The 19,235-nt window shown below is 37.9% G+C and overlaps 1 protein-coding gene across 6 annotated transcripts in view; it reads left to right on the top strand.

Annotated features, from left to right (window-relative positions):
• The window catches only part of LOC143295798 (extended synaptotagmin-1-like), an 89,870-nt gene that overhangs the window by 57,413 nt on the left and 13,222 nt on the right, over positions 1-19,235 (top strand). For 3 of the 6 annotated variants that reach the window (XM_076607423.1, XM_076607419.1, XM_076607424.1), the window contains 6 exons: positions 61-299; positions 1,624-1,676; positions 8,161-8,208; positions 14,401-14,512; positions 16,289-16,385; positions 18,718-18,829. In XM_076607423.1, the coding sequence (XP_076463538.1) occupies positions 61-299; positions 1,624-1,676; positions 8,161-8,208; positions 14,401-14,512; positions 16,289-16,385; positions 18,718-18,829 (661 nt within the window). Of the gene's footprint in view, positions 1-60; positions 300-1,623; positions 1,677-2,829; positions 2,866-8,160; positions 8,209-14,400; positions 14,513-16,288; positions 16,386-18,717; positions 18,830-19,235 lie in introns of all 6 variants that reach the window. The other 3 variants (XM_076607420.1, XM_076607421.1, XM_076607422.1) reach the window with 3 other exon arrangements.

Genomic DNA, 19,235 nt, shown 5'->3' with positions numbered 1-19,235 from the left:
GACCTTAGGGGAACATTGTTCTAATGTGGCCACCTACAGTCTGTGTCCTTCTCCTCACAGCAGTCCATCCCGGCCATGGTGATCGACAGCACCCATGCCGCTCCTGTCAACGCCAGCTTGCCGTCGCCTCCGAGGAATGGTTCCCACGCAGATGCGTTGTCGCCGATGGGCCCTGTCCAGTTGCGCCGCTCATCGTCTGACGTGAATGTGGACACGGCTGGATCCCCGGAGAGACAGGACGGAGACAGCAACACCAGCACTCTGCCCCGCCGCTCCCCCAACCGCAGGAAGACTCCTTCGTAAGAGTTCAAATTTTCTTCTTTAATTACACATACTTAACCGTGACCCAACTAGTGCAGACTCCGGCAGGGGTCTGACATTCCTGTCCTGTGCAAACTACTATCCGCCTATGCGGAGAAAACGAAACTACGACTGATAACCTCCCGGAAGTAGGTAACCTCCCCTTTGTCCCGCTGGCTAGCACCCTCTTTTTCCGGCAGCCATCATGACTGCTGTTCCTGTGCTCTTCATACGGCTAAGGTTTTTTTTTCGTATTTTCTGCCTGTCTGTCGATTCTCTGGCGTTCTTGTTTGTTGTCAAATTATGCCTCCAACCAGGTCACATGTAGCTCGATTGGGGAATCGTTCTAAAATTAAGACGCGATCGCAATCGATTCGCTGACACTCTGGGCCCTCTACTCCTGGCCCTCTCAACAATGCCAACCCGTTCAAATTTTCTTCTTTATCAAGGTTCATACAAAGTGGTGGAGGTCTGGAAAAGTCTTTGAAAAAAAAAGAAGAAGAAAAGAGAGAACCATTTCTAGTGCTCGAAGAGTCTTGGAAAATTATTTTTTGACTTGTCTGGAAAAGTCTTGGAATTTTCATACAAACCATTGACGGGTACCATTCAGCAGAATCATTTTGTTGATGATGATGTTTCTGTCCTTTTTATGTGTGACTTTTTTGATATTTTAAACATTTGTCAGATTCGTCTCGTTTTGTTCACCCTGATGTAAACTTTATAGTTGGCTGGGCTGTAGTCCCTGATCATGGCATTATGACTCCCTTATCAGTTGTACAGTATCTGGACTCTTTTATCAAAGAAGAAATTTTCTCCTTTCACTGCACTGAAATATGTTTTTTTATGCTTTTGTTTTGAGGTGCTGTGGCCGAATCGGTTAGGCTTTGCACTTCTGGTCCGGTGTTCACCAGTGATCAGGGTGTGAATGGATTACCTGACTGCTGGGGAAGATTAACTCACTCAGTACGGCCAGTCCTCTCTTCTCCTCTACACAGACCCCTCAGATGTCCAGTGGGTGTCTCAATGACCCAACCTTTAGCTTCCGTCGTCAGAATTGTGGTATTCTTTGTCAACATTCACGTCTTCAGTATAAGAACCTTCCGCTTGCAATATTTTGATGATGGTAATTGGGGTGAAACGCTGTTAACGTCATCTCTTTCGCCGTTCGTATGGAAAGAGTTAAAAACGGCGGAAGGAGAGTATTGGGCCCTCCCTTCCTGTGGCCTATGCTGAGTCCTAGACACAGTGGATTGGAATTCACTGCCCTGATGGCTGTAAAAGGCTGTGGAACCTTTAACCTTTCACTGTGATTCATTGTTTCAGGGTGAACTCTGTGAATCTCCCACCCAGAGATCATACTGACAATGTGTCCTTGGGTAAGTAAATTGGTGTTTTGTCTCTATTTTCAACATGCATTGTTTCATGACATGAATAGTTTTAGTGGGGTTGTCAGCATTCAGTTTTCCCGTTGCTTAGTCACTTTTGCACAGAAATGTTAAATAGTTTTTCACATATAATTTATACATGGTTTGGACCAATGTGGGGCTTGATTTATGCTTGGCATAACATTTTGAGAAACATATGCTTGACAAGTGCAAACCTTTCTTTTTGGTGGTTGTTGGTAAATAAGTGCTTCATTTTCATTCTAATAAGTGATTGATTGAATATTCATTAGGTTATGATTATGTTCTGCAGTGAAAAATATGTTATACCCCTCTCCTTTAAATTGAAAAAAAAAAAAAAATCTGCTAAGCTGAACATTTATTCGCAGGTAGATAGATGATCAGCCTTCAGAACCAACATATGCATGTCAGCAGTTCTGAAATCGTATTGGGGTACACCAATTTCCATGTTTTTAAAATGGTCTTAGAATTTGTTCCAGGAGAATAGATTTCTATTCCTGAGATAACCAGTGACAAAGTCGCTCATGTTTGGTTGCATGCAAAATGTTTTGAAACATGAACAGTTTGAGACTTTTTAGGTGATAACAAAGAAATTGGAAAACTGTATTTGTCTACAAAATTCTAGCTCTTTTTCTCTCAACCCCCTTTCTTTCTCTCTCGCTTTCTTTCTTTCCCCACAAAACTACACTGACAGATGTGGGCAGAATACAGATGTGGTAAAACAGAGAAACTGTGTCTCTTTAGAGTGTCAGATGGCAGGCCCAGTGGTTAAAGTGTTGAACTTTCAATCTGAGGGTCCTGAATTTGAATCCAGGTCACAGCTGCTGGTGGGTTAAGGGTTTCAGATCTCCCAGGTCTACAGATGAGCAGACCTGCTAGCGCTTGAATCCCCTTTGTGTACACACATGCAGAAGATCAAATACACATGTTAAAGATCCCGTAATCCATGTCAGCATTCCACCATTTGATAACTGAGGACTCCAGTTATCGCTCAGTCTTTTTGCCTTCTTTCATTTTCCTTGAACTGAAAAGTTCCAGTGATGGAGTATTGATTGTGGTAATTCATGAGAATCAGTACCTTAGGCATTTCAAAAGATATTCTCCCTCTGTTGTTTTGAATCGGCAGGATCAGCAAACTATCTCATGTTCTCCAGGCTATCATGTAGGTATTTGTGTTTTAACATTTTGGCTGCGGTTGTAGCATAGATCTATGATCTTTGACATGTTTTTGCCATGTTTTCTTTTTTTTTTCCCTCCAGCAGTTCTTGCTGTGTTCTCCCCCTCCTTAACCCTCAAAGTGCTGGATATAATAAAACATACTTACAGAAATCATGCTTAAAACAAAGGGATAGTTTGCCTCCGCTACCTGTGCTCTGATTTGGGGCATTTGTATGCTTATCAGTAAGAATAAATAGGTAAACCTATACATTTTTGGAAAGTAGAGTGAATGAAGAATCAGATAAAAGTAAGAAAAAGGCTGTACCTTGTAAGTAGTTGGAGATATTCCACAGGATATAAACAACAAATTTTGCAAACTTGTTTTCCAAAAACGTCAACCACAATGTTTATAGGTATTTTCACATCTTTTACAGAGTCAAAATCTCAAAATTGGCATTACACTGTGTAGAAAATGTTCTGGCTGCAGAATCATGAAATGAATATAACTGAAACAATGAAATTATAAGCACTGTATTATTTGTTTGAGACACACCCACCGACGCCACGCACGCGCACATCTACAATACGTTATGCAATCACAGGCAAAAACAGAAATAAATGTTTTCTTTTAGCTCATGTTGCTTTCAAAAGCAGCAAGAATGCTTTAAATCAAAATAATTTCCAGTTTTCTAGCTTGATTTGGTCAAGAAATCGCAATAGACCCATGCCTAACCCACTTTACCACCCCTCCCCACCCCCATCACCCACCCCCCAGTTTTTGTGGCTGGAGACACAAAACAGAATGAACAACAAGCAAGCCAGCATGCCCAAGTGTCAAAATAACAAAGCCGTTTTCACCAGAATCCCTGTCAGCAAATGAATCATCACTAGTGACAAGGTCACTCATTTCCTGAGCTTTGTCAACTTCAGTGTCACTCATTGTTTACAAAAAAATACGAAGATCTGGACTTATAAACTCGGTCAAAGTTTGTGCAAACACAAGCAGGGAGGCAGTAACACCAGAACGAGGCAGTTTTACGAAGGCTGCCGAGCATAGCCGTACGATGTCGGACCTTATGTAAACAGAGCCACGATCGTGGCCCATCGCACTTTACCGGGAAAGCCACGATCGTGGCTCATCGCGCTCTCCGGGTTAACCCCCTTGTCCTGTGTGTTCCCCACCACCTGTTCCTCCCTTCTCCTGTAGTTTCCATCCTGGTGCCCTTTCTCCAGCCAGCTGTTTTGTTACCATTTTTCTTTTTGTCTAATTGGTGCACACCCAGTGGAGGTTTGAAATACTTTCACTGATCTAGATAGAGCACACTGTTTACTAAGTAATAAACTAAACCCAGACCCAGCCTTCCCATGCCGAGCCCTGGAGCCAGTGGATATGAATTCACTGCCCCTGATGGTTGTAAAAAGGCTATGGGATCTTTATCCTCTAATTTTTTTAAAATATTTATTTTAAACTAAACCAAAATTATGTCTTCATAGCAGTATGAAACACTGTTCCTGGTGTTTCTTGATTCTGCCTTTGCAGTTTTAGTTGAAAGGAGTGAGGGGGTAGGGGAGGGGTTTTGGTTGGGTGGGGGGGGGGGGGAGGGGGTGGTGGGGGGTGTCGAATTAGCTTATTGGACAACACTTGTATTTTTATTCAGCTTCTCGAATGATACCAGTATACTCTATTTTTTATTTTTTATTAAGGAAGCATGTTCCTTATATTGGTTGTAGTACTTTTAAAATCAGATCATTTATAACCAATATTGTTTTTGTGCATGGAGATATTTCAAATAGAAATACAATGTAATAGTTTCCTATCCTAGCCAGGCCTATTGCATCAATACTTCCCATATTACATTAGCACACCAGACTGACTTCCCTTGTTATCACCGCTGTGCAGCAGTGAACATCAGTGAAGCCAACGCTCATAACGAAGTCCTAAACTTCTCCTCAGACCTACTGGTGACACAAAAAGTATACCATACCAGTTCTGTCGGCAAAGCTTAATTGAAACAAGAAAAGTGAAGTGCTTGCTCTGTGATATAATGTGGTACTAACTTAGCTTTAAGTAGCAAATGGAGTTGTTGCTTTGATTAATGTAGTCCAATGCAAATGTCCAAAGACCAGATTCAGGCTCCAGCATAGACAAGAATACGCATGGACATGATCATTAACCTTACATCGACAGAGGTTTTTCATTCTTTTTGCCATTTGAACCTGTGTTATACCCATGGCCCTCTCCTTCCTACTGTGTACCCTGAACACATAGGACACTGAAAAGTGTGTGTAGCAAAGACATTGTTGAACAAACAATGCTGCTGCAAACAGTGCAGGTGGTTTCTTAAATGAATAAGTCAATGAGCGTAGGATTTAATTTAGAGCCTTGGTAATTTTTTTGTTGCTGTTTTTATTTATTGACTTTATTGCTTGAGCAGCAGGTGATGGTATGTTTGGGTTTTTTTGGTTATTTTTGGTTGGTTGGTTTGTTTTTGATTTATTTTAACCTTCTCATCCCAGGTTGTATTGGTTAGCATCCAGATGTTGCTGTTGTTAAACGCACAGAAATGATATTAGGAGGTTGGTTTTTTTGGGTTTTTTTTTTTTTAGTCATGTTTGCACTAAATATAACTCACTCCAATTCTGTTCATATTTGTTGTTATTTTTTTTAAGCAAGCAGACCTTTCATTGCTTGTATGTAATTATGCCTGGATACATTTAACATAGGGTTGGTTTTTTTAAGGAGCTGGATTTGCTTTTCCATTCATCCATGGGCTGTATATGTCTCTGTGTTTTGGTCTCATTTGATTATGATAACTATCTCAGTTTTTCAGATCAGAAAAACGACCTAAGATTTTCCTAGCAAATGTAACAAAAATTGATAAGTAAATAAATAGATACAAGGTTTTTTTTCATGTATAGACAGTGGAGTTTAAAATTCTGTTTCAAAGGAATCGTAGAAGGGAGGGGATCAGGTTAGAAATGAGGAGGTAAAATATTTAAGAAAAGATAAAAGAAAAAGAGTGGGGTAGAGGAGGTGAAATATTGTCTTTGCTGTTATCTGTATGTGATGCCAGTCATTGTACCCTGGTGACCGGCTGTGTGGGAAGGCATATTCGTGTTTGTGCAAGACTGATTGGGTGTGTCTGCTTTGAATATTCAAAATTATGGATTTGATTTACAGTGAATCTTTGGCTGTGTACACACAAAGAAAATATGCGTGACATTGCTAAGGCTTTGTGATGATTATTCAAATCTATGAGGATGCCATATTAAGTTATGGTGATGGTCTAGTTATGAATACTAAAACAGATGTAGGTTTTGTCTAATGGTGAGGGTCTAGTCACAAATATTATAAGAGAGGCAGGGCCTTCAAGACTCACTTGTGACTGAGAGTAAAACACACAAGCTTTTTATGTATTGAGTATAATTTCAGAATGTAATGTTTAAGATGAGAAAGATCAGTTTAAAGCAAATTAAGTCCCCTAGCATTAATTACAGAGTAATTTCCCTTCTTTACTATCTGCACCAAAACGTTTGCAAAATAAATAAAACTTCCATGCTTAGCAAAAGAAGTTCCTGTTTGAACAAAAAATGATAATAATGACTGCTCTTGTTGTTGGGTCAGAATATGAGATCAAAGTGCCAAGTTTAGAGAATACAAAAAATATAAATATAACAGTAAATGCAGTTTGCATATAATTAGGCTTCATTATTTATTTTTTTGCGCCCATCCCAGAGGTGCAATATTGTTTTAAACAAGATGACTGGAAAGAACTGAATTTTTCCTATTTTTATGTCTAATTTGGTGTCAACTGACCAAGTATTTGCAGAGAAAATGTCAATGTCAAAGTTTACCACAGACACACACACACACACACACACAGACAACCGAACACCGGGTTAAAACATAGACTCACTTTGTTTACACAAGTGAGTCAAAAATGTATAGGTATTCAGTGGTGAAGTCCTAGTCATGAATATTAAAGAAATATAGCTGGGTCTCTTGTTGAAGGGTTATTCATCAATGTTCACATTTTTTTACGGGAGTGTATAATAGTGATGGTCCAGTAATGAGTTTTGAAAATTATGGGTTTACCTGATGGTGTTCATTGTCAGAATATTATGGGTGAAGGCTAATATTCAAAATTGCAAGGGTGTTTTATGGTGATGGCCTGCCCAGTTATGAATATTTGAATTCATGGGTGTGCTTAATGGGGAATTCCTTGTCATGAGTGTTCAACATTACGGGTGTGCCAAATGGTGAAGTCCTAGTCATGAATATTAAAAATTATGGATGTGGATTATGGCATTCCAGTTACTGATTATTTTTAGCTTTGCACCACTGGCATTCTTCATAATGACCAAAGAGTTATTGTATTATTGTTCCTTTCATTAAATAGATTGTAGAATGCCAACAGCATCCTTTGTGAATATAGATATATAGGTCCATTGATGCTTTTGGTTTCTTAGTCCGTTTTTGTGGGCTGCTTGTTTTGGGCTTATTCTATTGTGCACAGTCCCATTAGTGTAATGTTATCCATTATTCCAGCACATATCCATATATAGTTGTTCATATTCCTTTTTGGTGATAATCTTACTGCACATTAGTTTGGGTAAAATTAAGATAGATATGTTACACACTATATCCAGTCAAAATCAAAGCACCTCAAAATAATTGTATGTTTTGTGGACAGACTCAAGAGACCAAGTATTTAGATGTACAAGACTTTGGTAACAACATGTGTGTGTGTGTTTGTGCGTGGGATTGACTCTTGTATATGATGTATATAATCTGCGGTTACGCTTACGTAGCTGATCCAGTTGTAACTTGTAAAGTACCTTATCAGTACTTTGACTTGGTGGTGTACATTTGTTGGCCTTTCATTCTGCTGGTTTCAGCTCTTTTAAAAAAAAAAAGTTTTTTTTCTAACTGTTATCCCCAAGATAACATTTTGCTTACACAGATGCTCTTTGGTGGCTTGTCACCTTTTTTTTTTTTGTTTGTTTACAGAGCAAGTTGTTTATGTTTGGTTTTGGTTTACAGTGTCATGGCAGTTCAATGAGTTGCTAATCTGGTTTTGGTTTGTCACTTATTTCATGAAAGTTTAATCGAGTTATGTGGTTTTGACTTACCACTTCATTTTTTATTAATTGTTTGTCTTTTTATTTTTCACACCATGATAATAATTTTTGTTTGTTTTTTGTTTTTGTTTTTTTAATTCATTTGCTTTTGGCCTTCTCACAAGTTGTACATTTGGTTCTGGTTTTGTCACCTTGCTTTTGTTTTTACTAACCTCAGATGAAAAAGGTGACAGCGACTTGCTGAACACAACGACTGAAACAGTTGGTAAGCCTGTCTGCACAGAGTCCAGCATGATTTCAACTGTGGACAAAAGAAAAAAAAAGTGCTCTTTAATGTATTGTGTGTCATATTTTAGTGGACTTTTTGCCTGGTATGTTTGGTGCCTGATTTAACCAGAAACTTTTCTTTTATTTTATGCCTGTCCCCTTGATCTCCTTGAAGCAATTGCAAAGGGTATGTCAGGTATGTTCTGGGGGTGGGTTTTTTTGTTTTGTTTTGTTTTTTTGTTTGTTTGTTTCTTTTTTGTTATAAGGTTTGTATTTCTTAACTTGTTTTGCTTGTTTGTTTATTCACCCATCCATCCATCCATCCATTCATGATTTAGATTTCATTTATTTATACATTTATCCATTCATTCTACCATCATTGTTTGAATTGTCTGTGTATTCATTTGTACATCCATCCATCAGTTTTAAATTAAAAAAAAAATCATTTATTCATCCATCCACTCACCCACCCATCCATCCATCTATTGATCCAGTTTATTGAAATTCATGCATTTATACATCCATCATTTTTTAGATATTCATTTATTATGCATCCAGTGGTCCATCTATTCAACCATCCATCCATTTTTGTTTGTTTGTTGTTTTTGTAGAAATTATTTACTGGTTTCTTTCTTATTTCTTTGGAGTTTTGGGGGTAGCAGTGTCATTCTTGATTGCAGTACACTTTGGGGAAAGATCTTGTGTCAAAAATCTGTTTTTGTATATGCATGAGGTTGGTTTTTTTATTTTTATCATAGAAAATTTGGAGGAATTCATATACTGTGTGTGCTTGGCTCTGCACAGAATATTTCCTTTTTTTTTTTTAGTAATAATTTCAGGCAACCAGATGAGACTAGCAAACATGTGCTTACATGATATTTGTACATGCATGGAAACACTCTCACTCAGCAAGCACATGCTTTCCAAGCATGTTCATGGATTAAAAGTATGTTTCAAGTGGATGGAAAGTCCTTCATACTTCAGCTTATGCTTTTAATGTTGGTGGGTTTTTTTCCCTGTTTTGTTTGTTTGTTTATTTGATTTTAAACAGAAAGCAACATTCCTCTTCCTAAGAAAGTGACTTCTATCATTTACAGTTTTTGTTTGTTTGTTTGGGTTTTTTTTTGGTTTTTTTTTGGTAAACAGTTCTTTCAGGAACAAAATTACCTTCATCTTCCTGAACCAACAAATAAGGAAAACTTCCATCTTCTTCAAAAATAGAGATTGCCATCTGTTTCAGAAACCAGAAAGTGGCTTTCATCTTTGTGACTCCGATCCCATTAAGATACAGAAAATGTTTGCTCTCTTCTTTCAGACTCAGAAATTTGGAAATGTAGCTACCAACAAAATTTCTGCTTCATTTGTTCCTCTATTCACAAAAAAAAGAAGTCATCCCAGCCATCATCAGAAATGGAAAGTTATTTTCATATTGCTTACGAACAGAATTGAATTGATTTCTACCTTTCTCAGAAGTAAAAGAAAAAAATGCTTCTATCTTTTTCAGAAGCGGAAAGTTTTTTGTTTTTTTTCTAAATGACTTGCATTTTCCATGGAATGAGAAAATGACATGTAAAAAGAAAGTTACAACATTCTTTCTTTTAAACAGAATCTGACCGCATCTTTGTGTGAAGCAAAAAATGATTAAATTCTTTTTGTAGAAATAGAAAGTGACTTCTGCTGCCTCTCTTGGAATCAGGAAGTGAATTCTATTCTATCTTTTGCTAGAAACAGAGTTGGATAGAAAGAAAGTACCTTTTATCTGTCTCAGAAACATAAACTGACTTACATCTTGCTCAAAAACAGAAATGACTTTTTCTTTTCACAGAAAAAGAGCTTTTCCTCTCTTGTTTTTCTTGAGTAAAGTATAACGACTCTTGTTCAGAAGACCAAGTGACTTCCATACTCATCAGAAACAAGGCAGTTTCATCATTCTTTGAGACTGACTGTCATTTATTTTGGTAACAAAAGCAACTTCCAGTTTTCTCACAAACAGAAAGCTGTTTCCGATTTTTTTACAAATGAATAAACTCTGTCTTTCTTAAATACCATCACTATCAGAACTTGAAAATAATGTATATCTTTCTCATAAATGGAATGCCTTTTCTATCTTTTTGAGCAATGAAAAGTAACTTATTTTTTCTTTACATAGAAATGTGCTGAATCTTTCTCAGTTCAATTGCTTAGTTCAAAAATGTGAAAAGTATTTACAGCTTCCCCAGATAAGAAAAATAATTCATATATCTTTCTTGAAAAAAGCTTTCATAATTCCAGAAACGAGAAGTTGCATCATTCTTATGAAAAAGTTAATCCGTCAAAGTTACTACCATCTTTCTCCTGCATGGAAAGTAACTTGCACAATACATAAAAACAACAACAACATCAGTTACTTTTAAGTCTTCCGAAGAAGACAAAGAATGTTGCCTTTCTGCATTTATTTTGTTGCTGACATTCATTCATTCCTTTCCTCCTACCCCTCTTCTGATTTTTCCTCCCCTTCATCTCTGCACACACTGTTGTCTCGTTGTATTCTGTGTGTATTCAGAATTATCTTGCCTGACTAATATTCTCAGATTATTTCTCTAATTATGGTTATTCTTTTGCACATTGTACTTAAGATGTGGTTGGATAGATGTGCAGTTTGCAACTGCTGCAGCTTGAATGATTATGTTTGTGCTGTTGTGTTATGTCTCTTTGCCTGTGTTGGTGGCTTCAGTTTTCAACAGCTGAGCTGTTTCTTTTCAAATATGTTTTCCCTTTGTCATCCCCTATGTTTCATTTTCTCCTACGTTTATCTTCCTCCTTTCTGAATATACTGTTGCGAATGAGTTGTAATTGGGCTGATGTATTATTGCCATTGATAAATACGGTAAACTATTGGATTCATGAGAAGAAGCAAATTAATTTCAATTTTGGGATTTTAATTTACGTAATTCAGATTTTTTCTTTTAGTTAGTCAATGTATTTTTTAAAGACATGAGTCTGTATTATTTCTGTGTAAATCCCTACGCCAGAAATGGGGGAAAAGACATGATTGTTAATCATATAGATGTTTAGAAAGCATGGCAACTGATTTTTGTTGTTGAAAGATATGCTGCATACTGCTGAACACTCAGAGACTGTAAAGCTGAGGTCTTAGATAATAAATCAGTGCCAAACTTGCAGCTGCTATGGCAATCATTAACAGAGATGTAGATACAGATTTTCAGCATTGCAACATGCAGACTGGCACACAAATGGTCAGATACACAGGTGCAACGAGATACAGATTGAGATATACAGGTGTGAATGCATGCTCACACATGCACACGCACATGCACACGCACACACGCACGCGCACACGCACACACACGCAGTTACACATGCACACAGTGCACATGTACACACACCTACATTCAGGCTCACGCACACAGACATGCACTCACAGGTTCAAATAATTAGCAGGTTTGTATTAGAATATTTGCATGAGGATATATATATCTATTGGATTTTAAAAGTAAAGATAAATGCACATAAGTGCACAGTTCATTCAGAGATTCATGAATATGGATAAATAGATAAATCAATCAATAAATGCTAAATACATTGTGTGTGAATTTAGCAAGCTGGCTCCAAAAAAAAAATCTAAGACATTATGTTGGTGCATTTATTGAACATGTTGATTTATAATTTTAGATGTAGAGTATGATAGCTGATATTCTCTGTCTGCCAGTCTATTGTCTGTCTTTTTCTTTGTTTCTCATTATCTGACATGCACAGGTTTCTTTGGCTGACTTTGTGAGAGAATATTGCACGCAATCATGCAGAAAATTATTTCTTCCTTTCATAGTCTCTCTTTCTTCTTGTGTGTGTGTGTGTGTGTGTGTGTGTGTGTGTGTGTGTGTGTGTTGAAAAAAGTAGAATGCAAGCTTTATTTCAGAATTGCCTTTCATATTCATTGTGCACTGCAATGCAAGATGTTTTTGTGTAGATTTTAATCTGTTTTTCATTGTGGTCTGTTGTCATTGTTAATGTTTTAAGAAGTTGCATGGAACTTGCATGGTATACAGTGTAATAATACATGTTGTATTTTTATTTCCTTAATCATTTTGCCTCATTGCATTGTTCTAATTAATTATGTTACCGTTTTGACAGCAAACGTCAACAATTTTTCCTTGTGTCTTGTATTTCATATGCTTCCCTTAAATTAAAAAAGATTATGACTAGAGGATGATATGATAGTGTCATTATGTCATATAGAGAGCAAACAGTGATGACAAGACAGTCTAATCTGTATTCTTTCACATCATGTGATAAAATGCAGTCTGTCATTTTCAACAGGTATGTAAAAGTATGTGCCCATTGGTGTAAGCTGCATGGAAAGTCATCTTGTGATTTGCAGGAAATTAGTTAGCAGACATCCATCAATTCCAACGTTTATTTTTTCAGAAAACATAAATCAATCATATGTTACGCTTTATAAAATGTGGATATGTAACTTGATACATAAGAAGTTGCTTTGCTGTATAGCTTTGCTCTGCATTGCTTCCATATACAGTTTAATGCAGGACATCGTTTATCTATGCTTGTTAACAGCCGCACAATTGGACAGTGGTTGCACAATTATTTTTTAAAAAAGAAGGATTTTTATAATAATGTTAGATGTGAAGTTGTGGCACTTTCAAAAGAACATCCCTGAAGTGGATTGCATTCACCTGTGTGGTCCCTCTTACCATTTTAGTCTGTGGCACAGTTAACCAGTTTAGACTACTGTTGGAACTGAACTCACAACAGCTGAGTGGTTAAAGAATTGGACTTTCAGTTTAAGTGTAGTGGTGCAAATTACGGTCATAGCACCTGGTGGGTTAGGGGTGAAAATTTGAAGATTTTTTTTCTAATCTCCCACATAATCAGACCTGCTATAGTGCCTGAACCTCCTTCATGTGTGTATGCATGCAGAAAGTGAAATGCACATGTTAACAATCCCCTTAACCACTTTCAGTTGGAAACGGAAAGAAGAACGTACCCAGCATGCTCATCCCTGAAAATGGAGCATAGCTGCCATAAAAAAGGTGGTCATGCACTTGAAACCTACAGAGTGAATGTGGGAGCTTCAGCCGACAAACACTGAGGAAGATCTCACAACTTCCTGATTGTCATTCTCTGATTCCTACCATTCTGCACTGGCAGTTGTCAGTGGAGGCATTCAGACTCAGTTTCAGCTCAGCAGCAAAGCAGTTACTGTCACCAGATGGTATACTTAGTGGGTAGTCATGTCGCGTGTGTGTTAAATCAGAGCAGGCTCCTCTGAACACCAGCAGTGAAGGGACTTAACTTGTGGGTGGCCTTATGGTGACTTGACATGGTGATTCCCAGTGAACTGCTGGCAGTGTGACTCGGACAGAACTATAAAGCCTGGTGCAACTGTGCATCTTGGACTTGGAAGGAGTGGTTGTGAGAGTGGAGAAAGCAAACTGCCTACTCCCCATGAAAAAGGGACATAAATTATGTTCTTGCCATACAGTTTTCTTTGGTCATACATTTTGATTTGAAGACATTTTTACATTATTTATTGGAAATAAGGAAACAAGCCCACTCCCCTCGTGTGAAAAAAACCACTACAACCAAACAACATATATTTATGCCACATAGTTTTGTAATTAATTAAACACTTTTGATAAGAAAGCGTTTTGATGTAATAATCTCAAAAGAGAAAGGAAGAGAGCTAGCATTGTACAAAATCATATTGTTTGTGATTGCTGTATTTGTAGAAATAAAGTATGGTTATTCAAAAAGCGCAAGAAAGTGCAGTACATGCAGCATGATTGTGCAAGGAAGATAAGTTCCAACAGGATCAACATGAGCAATAACAATGAAACAGTGATAACGATGATTGTAATAACAATAATGATAATAATAATGATAATAAGAATAAGAATAATTTTTTCTGTATGTTTTTGTCCAATGAAGAAAGATAAAGTGATAAAAAATATATATATATAAAAAGAGTGAAAGTGTGTGGTCTGTGATTTTGCACGCAACTGAGACCACAAAAAAGATGAAGATACTGATAATGATAATAATAACATCACAGTTATAAGCTATGTACTGTTTTATACTCTTGGTTTGTCTTTGGGCAGTTTGAATTTGTTTTGTTTTATTTTTCCGGGATGGAAGTGGTTGTGTAAATTCTGGATGTGTTTTTTGTTTTCAGACAGCACCATGTCGATGTCGGACAAGCTGTTCAGCGTGACCGGGACGGTGCATAAGGCTCGCGGTCTGGACGCAGGGGGAGAGGATGTGTACTGCAAAGTCAGGCTGGAACAGTGAGTAGTTTTGTTTATTTATTTATTTGTTTGTTTCTTCATCTGTTTATTTATTTTTGTATTTTTGTTGTTTCCTGGAACAGTGAAGATTTTTTATTTATTTATTTGTTTATTATTCTTTAATCAAAGAAACATTTAATGTCTTTCAATGTCTAGGAAACTGGAACTGGAGGAGGAGAACAAGGAACTTCTTTTTTTTTTTTTTTTTTTTTTTTTTTTAAAGTTTGGTCACACATACTGGTGATTGTCGACATTTAAGTATTCATTTTGACACTTAGATGTTATTATTTATGAATAAATAAAAGAAACCGTATGAGAGGTGGGGGGTGGTGGGGAGTTGTATGGTGAGTTTGGGGGAAACAGAATAGATGGAGGGTAGAATCAGAGATGAATATTTGAAATAAATAGAAGTACAATTAAAGAATATTATGTAATGGACTTTGTAAATGGGAAATTATTAATCTAACAAGAGAAACAACTAATAATGAATGTAAACAGTCAAAAACATCAACATTCTCAGTGACTGTAGATAACACTTTTGTGCACTGGCATTCAAAAATGGTATGCTTACATGTAGCATCACTTAAACAGTTGCACTTGCTATTACAGTATTAGGCCAGTGTTTAGACCATGAGAACTTAGGTAATGAATTAGATGAAAATTTAACAGGTCCACTAATCGGACCAAAGTGTGAGAATCCCACTGACTGGAACAGCAAAAAGATAAACATGTTTTGAACAGAAACAGTTAACGTTTTTCAGATTCTGGGAAACTGGGACAGTATAGATGTATATGTACTCCTCTCTGAACTTTTTGTTGATTCTGTGTGTCTGTTTGTGTGCAAGGGAGAGAGAGTTAGGTGGAGAGAAAGGCTGTGTGTAGATGAAGCTTTTGTGCACACTCACTGTTATTGTCCATGCACACTGATGTCACATGTTACACACTATCATTGTAACCCTTGTAAGGTTTGTGTTACATGTTGATGTGCATTGATATAAAAGGGTGTATGGGCATATAGGGACATGAAAGCATGATCTGTTTTCATTGTGGTATTTTGCATTGCGCTCCACTCTTCTCTTATTGTGTTTAATATGCTGTCCACCCTGTCTTGCTTTTGGCGTTGGCTTGGGTTTGAGGGGTGCCATGGCAAAATTGGCTCCTCACTTCACCCAGATTTGTGTTTGTATTTCTTTTTATCACAACAGATTTCTCTGTGTGAAATTCCGGCTGCTCTCCCCAGGGAGAGCGCGTCGCTACACTACAGCGCCACCTATTTTTTGTATTTTTTCCTGCGTGCAGTTTTTTATTTGTTTTTCCTATCAAAGTGGATTTTTCTGCAGAATTTTGCCAGGAACAACCCTTTTGTTGCCGTGGGTTCTTTTACGTACGCTAAGTGCATGCTGTACACAGGACCTTGATTTATCATCTTATCCGAATAACTAGCATCCAAGGTCTAGTGGAGGGGGAGAAAATATCAGCAGCTGAGCCATGATTCGAACCAGCGTGCTCAGATTCTCTTGCTTCCTAGGCGGACGCGTTACCTGTAGGCCATCACTCCACTGATGTGAAAGGGTGTCTCATTTTAGCTGGGGAAGGTTAAAAGGGCAGAAGGAGAGGATTGGGCCCTGTCTTCCTGTGCGGAGCCCTGGACACGGCGATTATAAATTCACTGCCTCTGTGGCTGTGAAAAGCTACAGGAAACTTTAACCTTTTTTCAACCTCAAGGATTTAAACAATGCACAAACTAGTTACAACTGAATTGAATTCTTGTTACAGTCCTGGCAGCAGAGTCAGTCTGTTCTCTGGGTCCCGGGTCATCGGCAAGTCCAAGCACGTGCCTCCTTCAGGGGCTTTGTTCGACATCAAGTTTGAGGTGAATTGTTGTGCTAGTCAGCGCAGAGAAAGTGAAGGTTTTGTTGTGTTGTTGTTGTTTTCTTTTCCTTCTTTATACGAGTATCATGCAGTTCTTCTTTCCATTTTACTCTTTACTCACTCCTCCCTCCCCCCCCTGATTTATTAATTGTTTTACTCTTTCTGTGGATTTTGTTTGTTTAATTTTTCCAGTTGTTTCTTTTTTCACAGTTTTCTCTCTTTTGTTCCTTCTTCCCTTTCTTTTGTCTTTCTCCATTGTTTTTCGTTTTCCCTCCTTCTCCTCTTTTTTCTTATCTCTTTCTGTCAGTCAGTTGCTCATTTAGCTATCATTAAAATGTTGTTTTACAAATTTTGTTTCTTCTCAGTGACTAAAACATCTGGACCTGAAGCCATGATGCTAAATGTGCGTTCACAGTTTACAGATCTATTTTTAGGCTAGCTCATCTGTTTTGGTGGTATTCTATCGAGAAGATTAACTGCCTGATAATCAGTAAATCTTTTTTAACTTATTGAAATGGTTTGAATGCCTGTCCTTAAGTTGTTCTGCTGTGAGTAGAATTGAACTACCTTGACATATACATTAGCAAACACAATTTAAGTGGAAGCATACGAGGAGAAGACTGCTTAACTAATTTGTAAATGAAAATCTATTAATTTGAATATGACACAGAGTGCTGTTAGGCTGTAGTGTGTGTCAGGGCTGGGTTTGCATGAGCGATCCATTGGCTTTGGAACATTCTTTACTCTAAGCAAATTTAGCTTTAAGTCACTTGTGCAACCCAGATAATAATAATAATAATACTAATGTACATTTATATATATAGCGCCCTTTCTCTCTAAGAGCTCAGGGCTCTTTACATGAAAGAAAAATATTACAAGTTACATAAAACATTCATGACCACTCTTTCTCAACCCCCCCACCCACCCCACCCCCCCACACACATACACTCTCCCTTTCCCACTCTACATACATCCAGAGTGAGCTGACATGGGTGGTGTTAGAGAACAAGGAAGCTGAGAGTGCTTATGGATAGGTTTTAAAAAGATGAGTTTTTAGTGATGAGCGAAAAGCAGAAATAGAATCAGATGCACGGATATGATGAGGAAGGTTGTTCCAGATGCGAGGAGCAGCAAAGAAGAAAGAACGATTTGGAATTCAAGAAACTTACCTTGTTAGCATTCCACAATTTGAAATAAGAAGACATTGGAACAAACACAAGCACTTGGCCATTACAGCTGTGTCAGTGGTATGTGCTGTTTGTCTAAATGGTAAGAAATAGTTTGTGAATGTTAATGTTTGGAAAACTTTTTATTGTAAATGCTACAAGCTCCCTGCCTGGGAGGTGAAAGCATCAGTCTACATTACTATCATTAACTCTTTCTACCCCGCCGCTACATCTTCTTCTTCTGCGTTCACTCGTATGCACACGAGTGGGCTTTTATGTGTATGACCGTTTTTACCCTGTTATGTAGGCAGCCATACTCCGTTTTCGGGGGTGTGCATGCTGGGTATGTTCTTGTTTCCATAACCCACCGAACACTGACATGGATTACAGGATCTTTAACGTACGTATTTGATCTTCTGCTTGCATATGCATACGAATGGGGTTCAGGCACTAGCAGGTCTGCACATATGTTGACCTGGGAGATCGTAAAAATCTCCACCCTTTACCCACCAGGCGCCGTCACTGTGATTCGAACCTGGGACCCTCAGATTGACAGTCCAACGCTTTAACCACTCGGCTATTGCGCCTGCGCTGCTACATGCCTGCTACAACTTCCTTGGGAACTACATGAGACTACTGCAGAAAAAACAGGATGATTCGCTGAAGCAGCGAAAACCGATAGAGACTTGTTGATTTAATTGGTCAAACAAAGTTTCGTTTTCATGTTTCCGGAATCCATTAACTCACTCAGTACGGCCAGTCCTATCTTCTCCTCTACACATACCCCTCGGATGTCCTGTGGGTGTCTCAATGACCCAACCTTTAACTTCCGTTGTCAGAATTGTGGTATTCTTTGTCAACATTCAACTCTTCAGTATAAGAGCGTTCCGCTTGCAATATTTTGATGATGGTAGTTGGGGTGAAACGCTGTTAACGTCGTCTCTTTCGTCGTTCGTATGGAGAGAGTTAAACAGTTCATTTTAGAATGCCAACTGTACCAAACAAGAATGAACAAATTAGAATAGTGTGTTGGTACGAGAATACTTGTACCTGGTCCACAGGGGATGTAATCATGGTACACGTTAACTCGTACCTGGAGTAGAATGAGTTATGAGATGGGTGACTGTTAACGTGTCGTTGTTGTTACGGCAATATTTGTTTTTCCAGGTGGACCGGGGTCACGGCATTTCTCCGGAGGCCACCCTGGTGTTTGACATCAAGCGGTCCAGCAGAGAACATTTGACGACAAAAAGCTTTTCTCTTCGGGAGATCTTGGCAGGTAACTCCGTCTTTATTGTTGTCTGTGTGGGTTTTTCTCTAATTATGTTTGTGACTTGTGACTGGAAAGTCTGTATAGCCTTGTTGTAGATTTCTTTTCTTCTTTTTTTTTCCAGTTTTGTTGGTGACTCATGGTAAATTGTGATTGAACAGTTGTAACTTTTTTTTCTTTAAGTGCTCAGCTCAGCACTAGGTAAGAATGTATATTTCTTTTCTTTTTTTTTTCTTCTTTTTTTAATGTTTCATTTTCTACTCCACATGAAGATTTTCATTTTATACTTCTCTGTGTAGCTTAAGACTTATGAGCATATTCTTTTGCTGCGACAGTTTTTCTTCAAGAAAGTTTTTGCTGAAAATAAAATATTTGTGGCTGAAATTCTTGGAATTGTTAATTTACTGTTAACTAT

The sequence above is a fragment of the Babylonia areolata genome, chromosome 21 (assembly GCF_041734735.1).
Source record: "Babylonia areolata isolate BAREFJ2019XMU chromosome 21, ASM4173473v1, whole genome shotgun sequence".
In the NCBI taxonomy this organism is placed as follows: Eukaryota; Metazoa; Mollusca; class Gastropoda; order Neogastropoda; family Buccinidae; genus Babylonia; species Babylonia areolata.
Note: the sequence above shows the minus strand (reverse complement) of the source record. Positions and strands in the feature narration are given on the sequence as shown.